General features: G+C 37.3%; 2 protein-coding genes across 2 annotated transcripts; both read left to right on the top strand.

Annotated features, from left to right (window-relative positions):
* Positions 1-1,179: 1,179 nt before the first annotated feature.
* Positions 1,180-2,612, top strand: LOC137810393 (uncharacterized). Its single transcript, XM_068611633.2, has 2 exons — positions 1,180-1,516; positions 1,651-2,612. Exons 1-2 carry the CDS (start codon positions 1,285-1,287, stop codon positions 2,442-2,444), a joined length of 1,026 nt encoding a protein of 341 aa, XP_068467734.1. The 5' UTR covers positions 1,180-1,284; the 3' UTR covers positions 2,445-2,612.
* Positions 2,613-2,708: 96 nt separating this feature from the next.
* On the top strand, positions 2,709-5,872 carry LOC137810732 (disease resistance protein RGA2). Its single transcript, XM_068612145.2, has one exon. It carries the CDS (start codon positions 2,875-2,877, stop codon positions 5,824-5,826), a length of 2,952 nt encoding a protein of 983 aa, XP_068468246.2. The 5' UTR covers positions 2,709-2,874; the 3' UTR covers positions 5,827-5,872.
* The last annotated feature ends 10,388 nt before the right edge of the window (positions 5,873-16,260 follow it).

Consider the following 16,260-nt stretch of genomic DNA (forward strand, 5'->3'; position numbering starts at 1 on the left):
TCAACATCAAACTTTTGTAATTTTGAAACGTGAACTTTTTACTTTTTTTAACATTAATATTTCTCCTATATAATTGTTATGAAATAATCGACTTATCAATTAAAATAAAACTATAAAAGGATAATCATTTGTTAAAAGTAAAAGATGTATTTGTTACCATAAATAATATCTAATCAAAAAAATAATTTAGTATATATTTCTTTCTTTAGATCTGATTTAGTATTTTGAGTGCATTTGTATACATCCTTTTCATATAACTGCAGTTTTGCTTGGATGTTTAACGTGCATGAAGATACATCATACATGCATTTTTGCAGAATTAAGTTAAGTAAATATGAAAAAGTAAAAGTTGAGACTTTCTTTTATGCTTAATGGAAACGCAGTGTTTATGATAAATAAATAAATAAATTGTGCGCTTAGAAAAAAAATATAAACATATACCTTATGGACGGTAAAATTATGTTTTCTTCATCCTTTCTTTTGTCAAGGAACTGCGTAAGTTTCGTTTTTATTTTGCTTTCACTTTTGTGTCTCTTATTGTTTATTATTTTAATTCCTTAATTTATTTTATGTAATTTTAGTTTCTCAATTTTTAATTATTTATTTAGTTTTTATTTTAAAATTACGTGATGAAAAGACCATAACTATAATGTATTCCTTCTATTTGTAGTGTGTCATATACCCTAAGTCTTATACCAATATTGTTTACAATTTTCATTTTTACTATATCCAAAATAATAAAAATTACGGATGACTAAACTGAACATCAAATAAAAATTTATAAATAATTAAACATTAAATGATCACAATTTTATAAATAAAAATTCAGGATCAAAATTATGAATAATTAAAAATTAAGAAACTAAACTTAAAAAATACAAAATTCATAAAATGTCGGAACTAAAATTGCAATTAAGTTGTACACGAAAACATCCTAAATTTATAATTAATATATTACTTCACCCTTACCTCTCCCATAAGCTTGGCAGGTGCATTGATGAGGAGTTCATACACCAATTTTGCAGTTGAAGGAATGAGTTAACACCTTGAAATTCATATACCCTTCTATAAGAAGACAACAATTATGTGAATCCCTTTGATGATTCTTTATTCAATCATCCAAACCCATGTTCGTGCTTTAAATTTGATCCAGCAATAGATTAGGCTGCAAGTTTGCAAAAGCCACCTTCACAATAAGCAAGCAACATGGTGGATGTTGCATCTATAAATTGGCTCTAACTCTCTTGTTTCTTTCTCATATTTCATCAACTAAGAGGTTTAAGTATGGAGATCACTAAAGGCAGTTCCATCATAATTGCTGTGTTATTGTTTGTGTCATGTTTGAGTCTGCAGGCCAATGCATATTATTACAGGCAATGTAGCACCAAAGGAACTAGATGCTATGGAAAATACATTAGATGTCCAAATGAGTGCCCCAGCAGTGAATCAACAGATCCTAAGGCTAAGGTTTGTCAAATTGATTGTGACAAACCCATATGCAGGGCTGTATGCAGAAGTAAGACAAACCATCCTTTCATTCTTCCTCTTTCTACCCTTCAAACAATTTCTCTTTGCTACTTATTTCAACTAGAATTGAGTTAGAAGATACATTATAACATGCTTGATAAAATTGGTTTTTGTGATTTGAAGGTCGCAAACCAAACTGCAATGCACCAGGATCAGGTTGCTATGACCCTCGTTTCATTGGTGGGGATGGGAGAGTGTTCTACTTCCACGGAAAGACCAATGAACACTTCGCCTTAGTCTCTGACTCCTCCCTTCAAATCAATGCTCGCTTCATTGGACACAGGCCAGCAGGTAGAGCCAGAGACTACACATGGATTCAAGCCCTTGGAGTCCTTTTCAACTCCAAAACCTTATCACTTGAAGCTCCCAAAACATCCCAATGGAATGAAGATGTTGACCATCTCAAATTCACATACAATGGAAACCGTCTACTTCTCCCTCAGGGCCCTCTCTCCACTTGGCACTCTCCACAAAAAGATGTGAAAGTGGAGAGAGTAGCTGCCAGGAACAGTGTCATAGTCACGCTAGAGGATGTTGCTGAAATTTTGGTGAATGTGGTGCCAGTGACCAAAGAAGATGATGCAGTTCACAACTACCAAGTGCCTCAGGATGATTGCTTTGCCCACTTGGAAGTTCAATTCAGATTCTTCGGGTTGTCCCCTAAGGTGGATGGTGTGCTTGGGAGGACTTACAGGGAAGATTTTGAGAACCCTGCAAAGGTTGGTGTGGCAATGCCTGTTGTTGGAGGAGAGGACAAATACAGGACTACCTCCTTGCTTTCTCCAAACTGTGCTTCTTGTGTCTTCTCACCACCTACTTCCCATCACATTGAGGCCACTGAAGTGAGTGCAGAGTTAATGGGCACCCTTGATTGCTCCAAGTTTTCTTATGGCTTGGGAATCGTTTGCAAGAAATGAAAAATCTCATTCAAAAACTTAATATGCCTACTTGAGGTGAAAGTCTGTAACCTTCTAAAATTAATGTCTTAAAAGTTGTTAAATCTTTCCTGTATTTCAATGTTGTGCAAGTCTTGTATTAACGTGTATTGAATATTTGAATAAAAAAATTATTTTCTGTTTATTTTCCACCCAACCCAATAGCTCTTGTGGTGTAGGAATCTCAAATAGAAGCCCTTTGGGAAAAGGAATAAAGAAAAAGCTGATGAAAATTAATGTAGCAGATAATAAGTCTAGTTCTATAATCTCAGAAACATAAGGAGAAAAAGGAAAGGCTTTGTGTACACTCCAAATCTCATCTATAGAAGACTGAAATGTCATCAGTGGTTAAGGGAATCCTGGTGACTTGTGCATGCAACTGCTTTAAACTATTCCGAGATTGTTGCATTAAATGATTCCTGCCTTACTGTTTGAGAAACCTTGGCTTGCTTACAATGATTTTTTGGTAGGCAACCACATGTTAAGTGCAAATAAAACTTGTTCTTTGTTAATCTTCTTCCCTCTTGCTTCATACAGCCCCCCCTCTTCAATCTCCATCTTTCAGAGTTGCAACATGGCTGGGGCTATCCTTGAAACTGTGCTTGAGAATTTGAACTCACTCGAGCTGGAACTATGCTTGGGTTTCAATCAAGACACGAAAAGGCTTGCCAGTTTGCTTACTACAATCAGGGGTACTCTTGAGGATGCTGAGCAGAAACAGCTCTCTAATAGACCTGTAAAAGATTGGCTGGGAAAGCTAAAAGATGCAGCTCACGTCCTCGATGACATCTTGGATGAGTTTGCCTCTGAATCATTGAGATTGGAGGGTCAAGGAGTCAAGTGTGGTCCATCAAACAAGGTACAAAGCTCTTGCTTATCCTCTTTTCATCCCAAGAATGTTGCTTTTCGCTGCAAAAATGCTAAGAAAATGAAAAAAATTAGTGAGAGATTGGAAGCAATTGCTGAAGAAAGTACTAAGTTTCACTTGACTGAGATAGAGATGGTTCCTCGGAGAGAGAGTGGAGTAACTGAATGGCGTCAAAAAACGTTATTCGTCACTGAATCAAAAGTCTACGGGAGAGAAGGAGATAGAGACAAAATTGTAGACTTTTTGACTGGTTATGATTCTCATTCTGAGAATGCATCAGTCTATACAATTGTAGGTGAAGGTGGACTTGGAAAAACAACACTTGCCCAGCTTATCTTCAAGGATGAGAGGATAGTCAACTACTTTGAGTTAAGAATTTGGGTCCGTGTTTCAGAAGATTTCAGATTGAAGAGAGTGATAAAGGCTATCATTGAAGCAGCATCTAGGCATCCCTGTGAGGATATGGATCTAGAACCTCTACAAGTAAGACTACGAGATCTGCTTCGAAGAAAAAGATATTTGCTTGTTTTGGATGACGTGTGGATTGACGAACCAGAGAGTTGGTCACAGCTGAAATATGTATTATTGTCTTGTGATGATGCAAAGGGTTCTTTTATCTTGGTAACTACACGCCTCCCAAAGACAGTTGCCGCTAGCATGGGAACAGTGCCTCCTCATGAATTACCAGTGCTATCTGATAATGATTGTTGGGAAATTTTTAAACATCGTGCCTTTGGACAAAACGAGGTAGAACAGGTAGGGCTTGTGTCAACAGGGAAGGAGATAGTAAGGAAATGTAGGGGAGTGCCTCTTGCAGTGAAAGCAATGGGAGGTATGTTAAGTTTCAAAAGAGAGGAAAAAGAGTGGCTCTCTGTTAAGGAAAGCAACCTGTGGAGTTTAGCACAACATGAAAAAAACTCTGTAATACCTGTCTTGAGATTAAGTTACCTAGACTTACCAATGAAACTCAGACAATGTTTTGCATATTGTGCAAGGTTTCGCAAAGGTGAGACAATAAGTAAGCAAGATTTAATTGAACATTGGATGGCTAATGGATTCATTCCATCTAGTGAAACGGTAGATGATGAAGATACTGGTGATTCTATGTGGAATGAATTATACTGTAGATCATTTTTCCAAGATATCGAGACAGATGAAGTTGGCAAAGTTAAAAGTTTCAAGATGCATGATCTTGTTCACGATCTTGCACAATTTCTTGCAGAAGATGTTTGTTGCATTACATATGACAGTGATGTAACTACCTTGTCTGACAAAATCCACCATGTCCAAGATCATAGGGCTGCGTGGGATGTATCCGAGGAATCCATTAATTCAATGCAGTTGCATCAAGTCAAATCTTTGAGAACCTACATTGGCCAACTTTATCCTGTTGTATTCAAATGCTACTCTTTGCGTGTGCTATGGTGCACAGCGGTTAAAGAAGTATCAAATTCAATTTGTGATTTAAAACATCTAAGATACTTAAATCTCTCACAGGGTAACTTCAAAACTCTTCCAGAATCATTAGGAAAACTATGGAATTTGCATATACTGAAACTAGATTATTGCTATCGTCTCAAAGAGTTGCCTAACAGATTAACAGGCTTAAAAGCTCTAGAACAACTCTCTTTGAAGGATTGCTACAACCTATCAAGCTTGCCTCCTCATTTAGGGAAGTTAAGTTGCCTAAAGAAACTAAGCACGTATTTGGTTGGTAGGGAAAGAAGGTTCCATTTAGCAGAACTAGGGTCACTAAAGCTGAAAGGATATCTTCAGATAAAGCATCTGGAGAAGGTGAAAAGTGTAAGAGATGCCAAAGAAGCCAAGTTGTCAAATAAGGAACTGAAGAAGTTGTACTTGTCATGGGATGAAAATGAAGAATCGGAATTACAAGAAAACGTTGAGGAGATTCTTGGAGCCCTTCAACCTGATACCCAACAACTCCAAAGTTTGACATTGCAAGGATACAAAGGTGCAAAATTTCCACTGTGGCTGTCAAGTTCTTGTTCCCTCAAGGAATTAGCAATTGTGGGGTGTCGTAAATTCAATGTGTCATCAGGTTTTGAATGCCTTGAGGATTTGTTGGTTTACCGATGCAAAGAGGTGGAACATTTGCATGAGCCTTTACAACGTATGACTTCCTTGCAGTCGTTGAGATTATGGGATCTTCCTAACGTCGAAACCTTGTCTGGGTGCTTTGCGAACCTTCCCTTGCTTCGGAGTTTATCGTTACTTCATCTTCCGAACCTCAAATCCTTGCCTGACTGCTTTGGAGACCTTCCCTTGCTTCGGAGTTTAATACTGCGGGATCTTCCGAACGTGGAATCCTTGCCTGACTGCTTCGGGAACTTTGGCTTGCTTCGTGAATTGGTTATTGGTGACTGTTCCAAGTTGACGTGTCTTCCTACGAGCCTGAACCTCAAAAGTTTGGAGAAAGTGGAGATTTACCATTGCCCTTCTTTATTTCTGAGAAGGGAACACCAGATCACACCTTAAAAATCCATCTCCTTTCAGAAATTAAAGTCATCGATCAAATAACCATCCATAGGTCAAATCTTTTTTTTTTAAATTAAAATAAGGTTCTTGTACTGTATAAAGTAAACTTTGTTTAAAGTGTGTCTTTGATTGATAAAATTAGTCACCATTTTCCTGTTTTCGCTTTATCAATTCGTAAGAACATGTTGATCATACTAGATGAATTAATTACGGAAGGATGAATGTGATAAATTGATATAATTACAAATTGTGATGTTTGGAAGTTCCGTAAATCTCTTGCATGATCCATTTCGGCCGTTTCTTTGTAGCATATGATTATCTTCTTATATAACCACAGATTGTTGGAACCCTTCAGATATCGCCAAAGATATTAAAATAGAGTGTTGTGGAAATTAAGTAAGAGTTGTTGAGATTACACAGTGAACATGCCTGTTCGGTTTCAGATCAGGGGAGAGTTTTGTGCACCCAAAAAAGAAATGGAAGTTGGACAATTTTCTTTGCAGTTTCAAGATGGTCTAGGTTTGGCGCCACCTAGATCAAAGGATTGTCTTCCTCCTTTTCCGGCAAACTTTTCAACGGCATTTCTGTTTTTACTCTTCAATATTTACTTGTTGGTTCTGATATCCTCAGATTATTGGATAAGTTCTTGTTGTATCTTGGGAAACTTGCGCAATACACTGCAGATAAGTCCTTACAAACAGTGATTACCCACGCCTCAAGAAATCAACATTGTTCGTGTCCTAAAGCCTTATTTACTACAATTGTAGGTTAAATAAGCTAACAAAGTTTTGTTGAGAGGATTGAAGAGGATGTTAGAAAAAGCAAAGGGGACCTGGTCAGTAGAATTTTCCAAAATTATGTGGGCTTACCACACCACTCCTTAATCAACAACAAAGGAGACTCCCTTCAGTTTGGTATATGGGTCAGATACCATGATACCAGTGGAAATTTAAGAGAGCTCTCCTTGATTCCAAAACTTCATTGTAAGAATACCATGATACTAGTGGCTAAGTTGTTTGACTCGAAGCAAGGTAAGACGACCTAACTTGGTGTAAGAATGATCACTCGAGTCTAGGCGCTTTGCAAGTAAGTGTTGTAACTAAGTTGTTTAAGTGCATGGTAAGTCGGGCTAACTCGGTGAGAGCACGATCGCCCGAGTTCAGGCGCTCTGTGAAATGATTAAATGATGCGTAGTGGAATTGTCTGCCTACGCTTACGATAATTGGGGTTAACTCGGAGCCCAAGTGAGTACCCGAGTTTAGGCACCCTAAGAGATGAATGAACCATTCTTGGCACAGAGTAAGACGATCAAGCTCAGAAAGGTGCAACTATCCAGGTAGGCGCTCTGCAAACCAAAGCTTGACGATATCAATATATATGGCCCTTGGCCAAGTTGGTGAAATACATCTATGCACGTTGAGATTGAGCATAGGCTTCTCGTGGTTGTAGGTGTGTTGTTCATCAAAAGGTTAATTCTTTGTTAAATGAGAATTTTTTTTGTTTGTCATGCTAGATTTGCCTAAACCGGATTCTTGTATCTTTATTACTCAAGACATAGAAATGAGTTAGCTTAAGTGTTAAATTCTAACAATGGTAGCTATACTTAAGCTAGTCGAGGTTTGCTATATCATAAGTAACTTAAGCTAGTTGAAGTTTACTGTGTTAAAATTGTGGCATGCATTTACAAAGATTGTAAAGTAGCTATATATGATAAATCAATCGAAGGATAACGAGTAAATAGCAGATAAACATAAAGGCGTTCAAATGATCAGGAAAGTTAACATGTACAGATCATTCAATGTTCAAATTATTCATCCCTTAATTGACCATCGACCACGGTTTTACCCGGGTCGAGTTGGGAGTAGTCAATCTCGGGGTGGAGTCCTGACACTTGTTCAATGGCTGCCTCAAATCCCACAAGGTAGGATTAGACAGCGTCTAACTTGAATGCCTCAGTTTCATTGGCAAAATCTTCATCTTTTCGGGCTAGCTCTCCTTTAAGTTTATCGACTTCAACAAGAGCTTGCCCTTTCTTCAGTTAGACGTGCAACCTCTTGGGTTTGCTTTGTTGCCTCCTTAGCCTTGTCGGCTAAAAGTCGCTCATTTTCTTGTTACAAGCCTTTGGAATGCTTGAGCTCATTTTGTAAGCATTCCACTTCCTTGCGAAGCTCAACATTCTCTTGAGCCTTCAACTCCTCCGCCACCCTCCGATTTTTCTTTCTTGTTAGAGGCAAGCAACTTGTGGCGAAGGCTTGTCCAAATTGCTTTATGGCTTCACGAACCAAATGGTTTTCATCATAAGCCATGAGCCTTTCCCTATCTTCATTGGGCAGAAGGGCCTTCTCAAGGTATGTGGGAACGTTAAGGCTTGGATTCCACAGGCTCTTCCCCTTGGAGCTCTCTGCTTTGCCTTCTTGGATGATCATCATATCGCGGGGCGGAGTTTGGCCTTCGGAAGGAGCAGCATGGTGAGAGGGAGCTCGCCCATCCAAGTGAGAGTGCTCAGTAAAGGCAGCAATTGCCTTCCTTTTTCTTATGAAGACAAACCCCGAGGTAGTTTCCTTGTCCTCTTCATTAGTTGGGGTTTGGGTAGCGGTGGCGGGAGCTTTTAGTTTTTAAGTTAAGGAATCCTTGGGCATCTTGGCAGCTGCCCTCATCCTCTTAGGCATCTATTCTAGCTATTTCTTATTGATCTTGGACAGCATCCTTCCTGCAAAGAAAACAAGAGATGGTTAATAACCATAGTTAAATAAGTCACACCATGGGTAGGGAATGAGGAGTACCAGTATAAACCTTTAAAGCGCCAGGAGTGAACTTTTTGCTAAGAAGGAAACCGGTGTCGAAGACAACCTTCAAGTTCATTAGGAATTTGCAGATCTTCTGATCTGGTGGGGGCAGGTCTTCTAGGTGTCGAGCACTCTGGAATCGAGGTTCTTTGGTCCAATACAAAGGAAACTCATCCAAAAGGATTGGATCTCCTTTGATGGCTCGAATTTTAAGGAATTTACCTTTAAAGTTTTTATAAGAAGACTGGAAGAGGGCGAGCAAAGCTCTTCCGGAGACACCGTTTAAGGATACCCACATTTTGCGACCAAAGTGTTTGGCCTCAAAGAAATAAAGAAAAACTTCCACAATTGGCGAAAGGCCGAGCTAAGAACAAAGAATGGTGAAAGCACGAATGAATTCCACCTATTCGGGTGTAGCTCGACAGGAGTTATATTGAGCTCAGTTAACAACTCTTTTTCAAAAATAGATAAAGGGAGGCGCAAAAGGACCTTTTTGAAAACGGTTACATAAAAATAACATAATAGACCATCGGGGTCTAGGGATTCATCACAACATACTGGCTCATCCTCCTTACACTGAATTATTCTTATAAATCTATCATGTTCTTTACCAAAATGACAACCATTTTTTTCTTAAAGCTACAACATTTTCACGGGAGATATAGGAGGAGGTTTCATCTAAAAGGTTTTGGGGTGCCCAAGGGTACAAGGTTTTGTAATCCATTGCAGATTATATCTAGAACAAGCACAAACACAAAACAAACACAAGCATTGTTCAAACCAAGCAGTATGAGCAATTTAAGAGTAAAACAAGGGCACATTCTAAAGTCATACAATGCAATCAGCAAGTAAGCAACAATCATCGACAGAAAATGATAAATACAGAGAGAATCCCAACTCAAGCAATATGATAATAATATGAATGCTCGATGATGAGCTCAGGCAGTATAATCGGAAAGATGAATGCTCGATGATGGAGAAAGGTAAAGAGAAAATACTTATTACGATAAGTGAGTAAGAGGACGGAGTTTCTTTGCTACGGAAAATCTCGAGTGCGCGAGAGTTTCTGGAGTGAGGAAGTGGAAGCGTGGAGAAGAAGTTTAGAAGTCTGAAAGGATTTTAGAGGTTTAAGAGAAATGAAACAGTTAAATGAGAATACGTTTTCAAATGTTGGCTTATACTAGTATGGGAATGCTAAGTGGTAACACTTTCCCACTGTTGATAAGGATGCCACGTGTACGCTTTGCGTAAAGTGTAGTGAGACGTTACCTCAGAAACGCTTCGTGTATCGTGCCTCACCTACCTTCTGGGGAAACCATCGTGTCAGCCACCAAAGCACTAGAAAGCCTCTTTGCCTAGTCAAGCTTGGCTCGAGCATGGGGTCTTGTGTACTAGACAGAGTACTCATGTGCTCGGGACCTCGGTCCAAGGGCGTGGGTATGGTTAGCTCGGTTGTTGGGCCCAAAGAGCGGATCATGAGCCCGACCCAGTTTCATCGGTAAACCTGGTGGAAAATAATTAAAATAGGGAAAATAATAAATTTGATCACATGTTAATATAAAGTTGTTAGTTAAATATATATGTCGATATGTATTAAGCTGTTTGAATAGAATATATGTGCATACATACAGAGTTGTTAGTTAAATAAATATACGCATAAAGTTGTTACATTGAATATATGGTGAGCACTCGAGAATAAGGGTGCACGAGATTTTTTTTTCTGCTGTTAACATCTGAGTAAATGTGCCTATAGGCAAAATATTGTTTTTGTTATGCTTTCAGTTGAGATTATATTCTCGTTAGAGAAAGCTGTTAGAGATAATTATAAAAAGGGCTTGAGACCCCCAGTAAATGTATGTTGTTTCTGAGTACTAGAGATTAAAATTGATTATTATTTTGTATGCTCTTACTGACTTAGTCGTCGAAGTGTGATCAATAGGTAGAGCCCCCTCTATTTCAACGGAGCGTTGTTCTAGTGCACCAGGAGGAGACAGACTAGAAACAGAGTTTGCCCATCTAGTCAAGTCGGGGTCAACCGGCGAGAACAAGTATTATTCAAACTTTCATCATCATGTTCTTTTTTAAAAAAAAACTTCTTTTGGATACTCAAAAATGCAGTATCCATTTCAATGATCATGAGAGTTTGAAACATACTATATTAAACTTGTTCCCTATACTTATTTTTTAGAGAGCTGACTAGCCCTAGAGAAATTTTCTTTCTCTCTACTAAACTCTTCCCTATACTTATTTCTATATTTCTCTTTATTTTCTTTATTTTGTGAGACCCTAGAGTTTCACTTGGATGGGTAACCCTCCCTCTTCAACAAGAATAATCTAAACTGGGGTAATTATATATATTGTGGTGCTCATGGAAAACCTTTTTACTTGGAAATATGGAGAATAGGGTTTCCTATACGATTCTTTATTTTTATCATACCCTTTCCCTTGTTTGCTCGTAGGTTTATCTTGGTTTTCCAAAAATTGAACAAACATATTTTTGAGATTAGAGATTTCTCTCCTAGTATCTTGCATTTCCATTTTAAGCTTTTTACGCCTACTAACCTTGGAATCTTTTGTCATATACAAATGATTACTCATGGTGGACTCAAAGAATACTCAAATATTTTTACAAAAAGATTTTAAAGCCCAACAAGATTAATGAAAGGTTTTCACAAATATGTTTATACATTTTCATAAAGGAAATGAAATTTACAAAAGCTAATATTTTTTTGTGGTAGTCACCTAAAGATTCTAAAGAGAGACTAGCTCCAAGTAGACTCCCAGGAAAGACAGGTAAGTCATTAAGACTAGTTAAGTACCATGCCTTTGCTAGCCAGAGTGTTCCTTAAACAGTCTTCACAAAAGGCCCTTCAAGTAACTTCCAAAACAATTTTCAAAAACTACTAATTGTGTGTTGGTGAAGATGCAAATGAACCTATTAAACCAAAGAAAGGTTTAAAATATACTAAGAAAGGAAACTCTCCTAATACCATGGAGACCTATTAAACAATAACAAAATTGAAATAGTAAAGCAAAGTAAATGAAAGTGAGGTAAACTAGGTGTTTCCTAATAGAAATGCAAATGATAAAAAGTATCTAATGATTTATGAATTCAATACATCCTGTTTAGTAGAAAGACGTATATTCCTTGCTAATTATCAGACAATTACACACTTCTAGACTAATATGAAATTATTAAGAAATTGTTCAATGGAATTGCCCAAGAAGAACTTTTTCAAACACTTGAAAGACTAGAAAAATAAATCAAAGAAAAATAAACTTCAAATGTTTCCTAGTATACACCAACTCAAATTTTAACACTTTTTCTTGAACTTTTCGGATGACTCTTGATGTGCTTTGCATCCAAACTATTCAGCTCCTCTTTGGACTCTCATCTTAATAATACGCTAATAGTCACAAGCAAGCATAAAAAACAATAGCTAGCTGAAATTTTGGTTCAACTTTTTCATATTGTGTATTACACTTTTCTCTAAGAATTCCAAGAAACACAATCAAGAAAAGCTAATTTTTGAAAAGACTATACTCAAAACTCAGATTTATATTACGATAATACAAAAAATAAATTCCAAAAGATTACAAGCAAAAATTAAAGCACAAGAAAAATGGATGGAACAACAAAAGGACTAGATCAACATTTGGCAAGAAAGTGTCCCAGATTTATGTAAAATGTTCTAGATATAGTTTTGCTCTAAAATTCTAATAGGATACAACTAACATATGAATAATCATGATCCCAAGATTTCAACTCAAACAGATCACAAAGTTATTTTTAAAAATTCAAAAACCGAGAGCAAAATGTTCTCGTTCAACCTCTATTTTTAGCACTAAACGTCCTAGCTTTTGAGATTTATCATTTTTTTTCAAATTAGGATGGGCCTTTATAACCCAAAATCAAGAACATATTGAAGAACCCAAATATAAAATTTTACTTTATTTGGATACGTATTTTGGTCACAATAATTTTTTCAATCCAGAACATCTACACAGAAAACTGGAAACGAAAAGAAACCTATAAAATCCAATGAATTTGAACAATTAAAAGGAGAAATATGACAAAACAAAACCAAATCAGATTTTTAAATCAAAAGAACACAAAAACCCAACAATTAAAATGATATAAAAGACCAAAACAGCAATAACAAAATAGTACAACATTAAGAACACAAGAACACTAAAATGGGTTTGATTATTCGGTTCAATGAATGAATTAGCAAAGATTTTAACCGATTAAAATTAAAAACATCAAGATTAAACATTGGAAACACAAAAATAAATGGTATAAATTGAAACAAAACTCAAGAGACATAATGGGGATGGTTCAGCCAAAAAGAACACAAAGAACAACCAAATAACTATTCTCTTTTTTATTTTTGTTGAAGAAATGACTATCAACTAATGGAGTTCTCCTTGGCTCCTTCTACAGTTCTCCGGTTTGGAATGATTTTGTTGAATGGCGAAGACATACAATGAGATATAGGATAAAAAAATGCATGACAAAATGGGTTTGGAAGAATGGGTGTTGTAGAAGAATGGTGTTATGAAGGAAGTTAGCCAACCTTCTAGCTATCTCTAAGGCTTCTACACTAAAGAGTGAGAGTAAGAGAAAAGAGAGACTTGAGAGAAATTTTAAAAGCAAACAGTCAAAAATTCATTACACAATTCAAGTCTAAGAACTACACAAGAAAAGTTCTCTATTTATAAAGCTAGAAGTCTCTAAAGTGACTATTAGAACTATCAAAAACTCTCCATTCATGGAGTGATATGTGGCACCTCAAAAACTCTCCATTGGTGGATTTCCATGTGGCAATCCATGTCAACAAAATCTCTCCATTAACAATTTGACATATGGCACAAGGGAGAGAAGAAGACAAGGAAGGAGGCACCTGATATGTTCCAAGAAGAAGAGGAAAAGTCATTTGTAAAGAAGGAAGGAAGGGAAATGGAAGGCACCATCTTGGAAGCTTTTGTGGCGCCTTGTGTGTGCCATGTAGGCACCCCCTCTTGACCTCTCCAGAGTACTACAATCCTACATTAAAATGGCCCAAATAGAAGACCCAAAATTCCTATACAAAATTTAATGACTGAAATTAAAAACTATCTACTCTATACAATTTTTACAACGCTTCAGAAGGAGATTTTTCTATAAAAGGTTTAGGTGGTTATCATGGTCCTTCATTAGAATTAATGCAATTAAGGAGTTATTGTTAAGTACCAAGAAGTTGGAAAACCGTCTTGAAAAGCCACCTGTTGATGGGGAAGAATCAAATACTTAAATACTCTACTCAACAACTCGTAGTACTCTATATGGGACTTGGTTAATACTTGAGTCCTATCATAACACTATCCTTAGGAGTTAAAATGTTGACAACCTCGACAAGTGATTCCAATTCAAATTGACATGGGTGTTACAATAATTTTAAGAATTTCTCACTATTGAAGAGTTACGGAAGGGAATAGAGAATTATGCGATGAAGATAGAATTATGAAGTTCTCTTATTCTAAAATTTGCTACAAGAATAATCTATTACCAAAATATTTTATTATTTTCCAACAATACAATTACTTAGTTAGTTAAAGAGTAACTAATATAATTGAGTCTCCAACAATACAATTATACTACTACATAAACTATTACAATTTGAAATTTACTTTTTCTTTCCTATCAAAATGGAAACATAAACTAAGATACAATAAACTACTCATATATTCTAATATATGTTTCGTACTGGCTGGACGTGCTCGGGTCTTCTGCCCAAGCACTAAAGTGTAGTAAGCTCGATTAGATAAGTTATATTCAGCTCGACCTGGTGCAGGTATGGGCCCAACGACACGTTGCGAGGTCAGCCCAGATGTTTGGTAGTCTATACGAAAAAGATAATTAAAGAAGGAATAACTGAATTAGTTAAATCATATATATATATATATATATATATATATATATATATATATTTTAAATAAAAATAAAAGTTGTTAGGGACATGGCATTGCACTTGAATTGTTCACGTTAACAGAATGTTCTTATTGTTGACTTATAGTGTTAATATTATATTAATGTTGTTGAAATAATATTCTGCTTGATGAAAATTATTGAAGGAATGTCTATAAAAGGGGTTTAAGACCCCGAGTAAAGGTACATTTTTTTTAATACTTTAGACTGAAACAAATTTTATAGTTTGAATGTTCTCACTGACTTGATCGTCGGAGTGTGATCAACAGGTAGAGCCCCTTTCTATCACAAAGCACTAACATCTCATAACATCCATTGAAGACAAATGAAGCGGAGCTCACCATCTAGTCCGATCGAGGTCAACTAGCAAGAACATTTGGCGCCCACCGTGGGGCCTAATAAAACTTCATCCCACCCACATTTGCGATTGAGCATCCTACGAGATGAGAAGAACGAGGCAAGAACCGTTGGAATATGAAGGAAGCGAGGCCCCCGCCTTGCAACAAATCATCGAGGCATGAGGGCTGAACAATTCGACGAGAGCATGAACGAATTCGAGAAGAAGCCAAGGCATAGTAAGAATGACTACAAGTAGAAGCCCGAGCTGACCAAGAGCGCCTTCAGGCTCACCTTTTGGCAGAGATTGAGGCCTGCCAAATAACTATGGAAGAGCATGCACAAATCAATGAGGAGTTGCACAAGACCAATGAGGAATTGCGGAGGAGCTTGCACCGACAATGTCGACGTCCCGCCTGGGAACGTTCCCCAAATTTGTCATCAAGGGATGACCCCAAGTCGTTCTCTCAGCAAATCATGGACGAGCCTGTGCCACCCCATTACATAACACCCAAGACTGTCTTTTTCTTTGGTGTAGAAGATCTTGAAAGTCATCTAAAGGCGTTCAGGGCTCAAATGATCATCTATGGGGGGTCTGATGCAATTCGATGTAAGATGCTCATGGGAAAATTCACAGGGAAAACTCTGCAATGGTTTAAGGGGATCCTAGATGGACACATAACCTCTTTCCCTAAATTATCTAAAATGTTTAAAGAGTAGTTCTCGGCCAATAAGGTCAACCCTCCACGATTGTGTGATCTATTCAATGTCAGACACAATGAAGGGCAGTCGCTTACTTGAATAGATTTTGTGCAATCTCAATAAGACTTTGAACTCAAGATGAAAAGATGGTGGTCGTCACTTTCGTACAAGGGATGACAACAAGCTCGTTCAGCGATTCACTAATTAGGAATCCGACAGAGACGTTATCAGAGGTGCGTGAATGAGTTACCCTCCATATCGAGGCTGAAGAGGTCGTGCTCAGGAAAAATGGCAACTCTTGTCAAAGAAGCCCAGTCACAAGGAAAATAGTCAAGATCGTTCCATCAGGAGCAATGAAGCATCCACCGAGAAGAGAACGGATATGAGGTATGTCTCGTATGTCTCAAAGAAGGATGAATCTAAGACAAAGGCCAGTGAGGAGACGATGATTAGACCTAGATTCTGAGTATACTATAAAAAGCTGTTAAGCATGCCAGGGGTGGCAGATAAGCTAAAATTTCCCCAAAAGACAAATCGATTATTGGGATCATGTAGAGATGCTTGGTGCGATTTTCACATGGCATTTGGGCATAGCATCGAATGATGCATAGCCCTAAGTTACCAACTGACTAGTTTAGTCAA

Source organism: Phaseolus vulgaris, chromosome 11, assembly GCF_051622355.1.
Source record: "Phaseolus vulgaris cultivar YP4 chromosome 11, ASM5162235v1, whole genome shotgun sequence".
Taxonomy (NCBI): domain Eukaryota; kingdom Viridiplantae; phylum Streptophyta; class Magnoliopsida; order Fabales; family Fabaceae; genus Phaseolus; species Phaseolus vulgaris.

Excerpts from the sequence above, each read along its gene's own strand:
- LOC137810732 (XM_068612145.2), top strand. The coding sequence starts at position 2,875 with ATGATTCCTGCCTTACTGTTTGAGAAACCTTGGCTTGCTTACAATGAT.
- LOC137810393 (XM_068611633.2), top strand. The coding sequence starts at position 1,285 with ATGGAGATCACTAAAGGCAGTTCCATCATAATTGCTGTGTTATTGTTT. Across the intron at positions 1,517-1,650 it reads ATGCAGGGCTGTATGCAGAA|GTCGCAAACCAAACTGCAAT; the intron begins GTAAGACAAACC and ends TGTGATTTGAAG.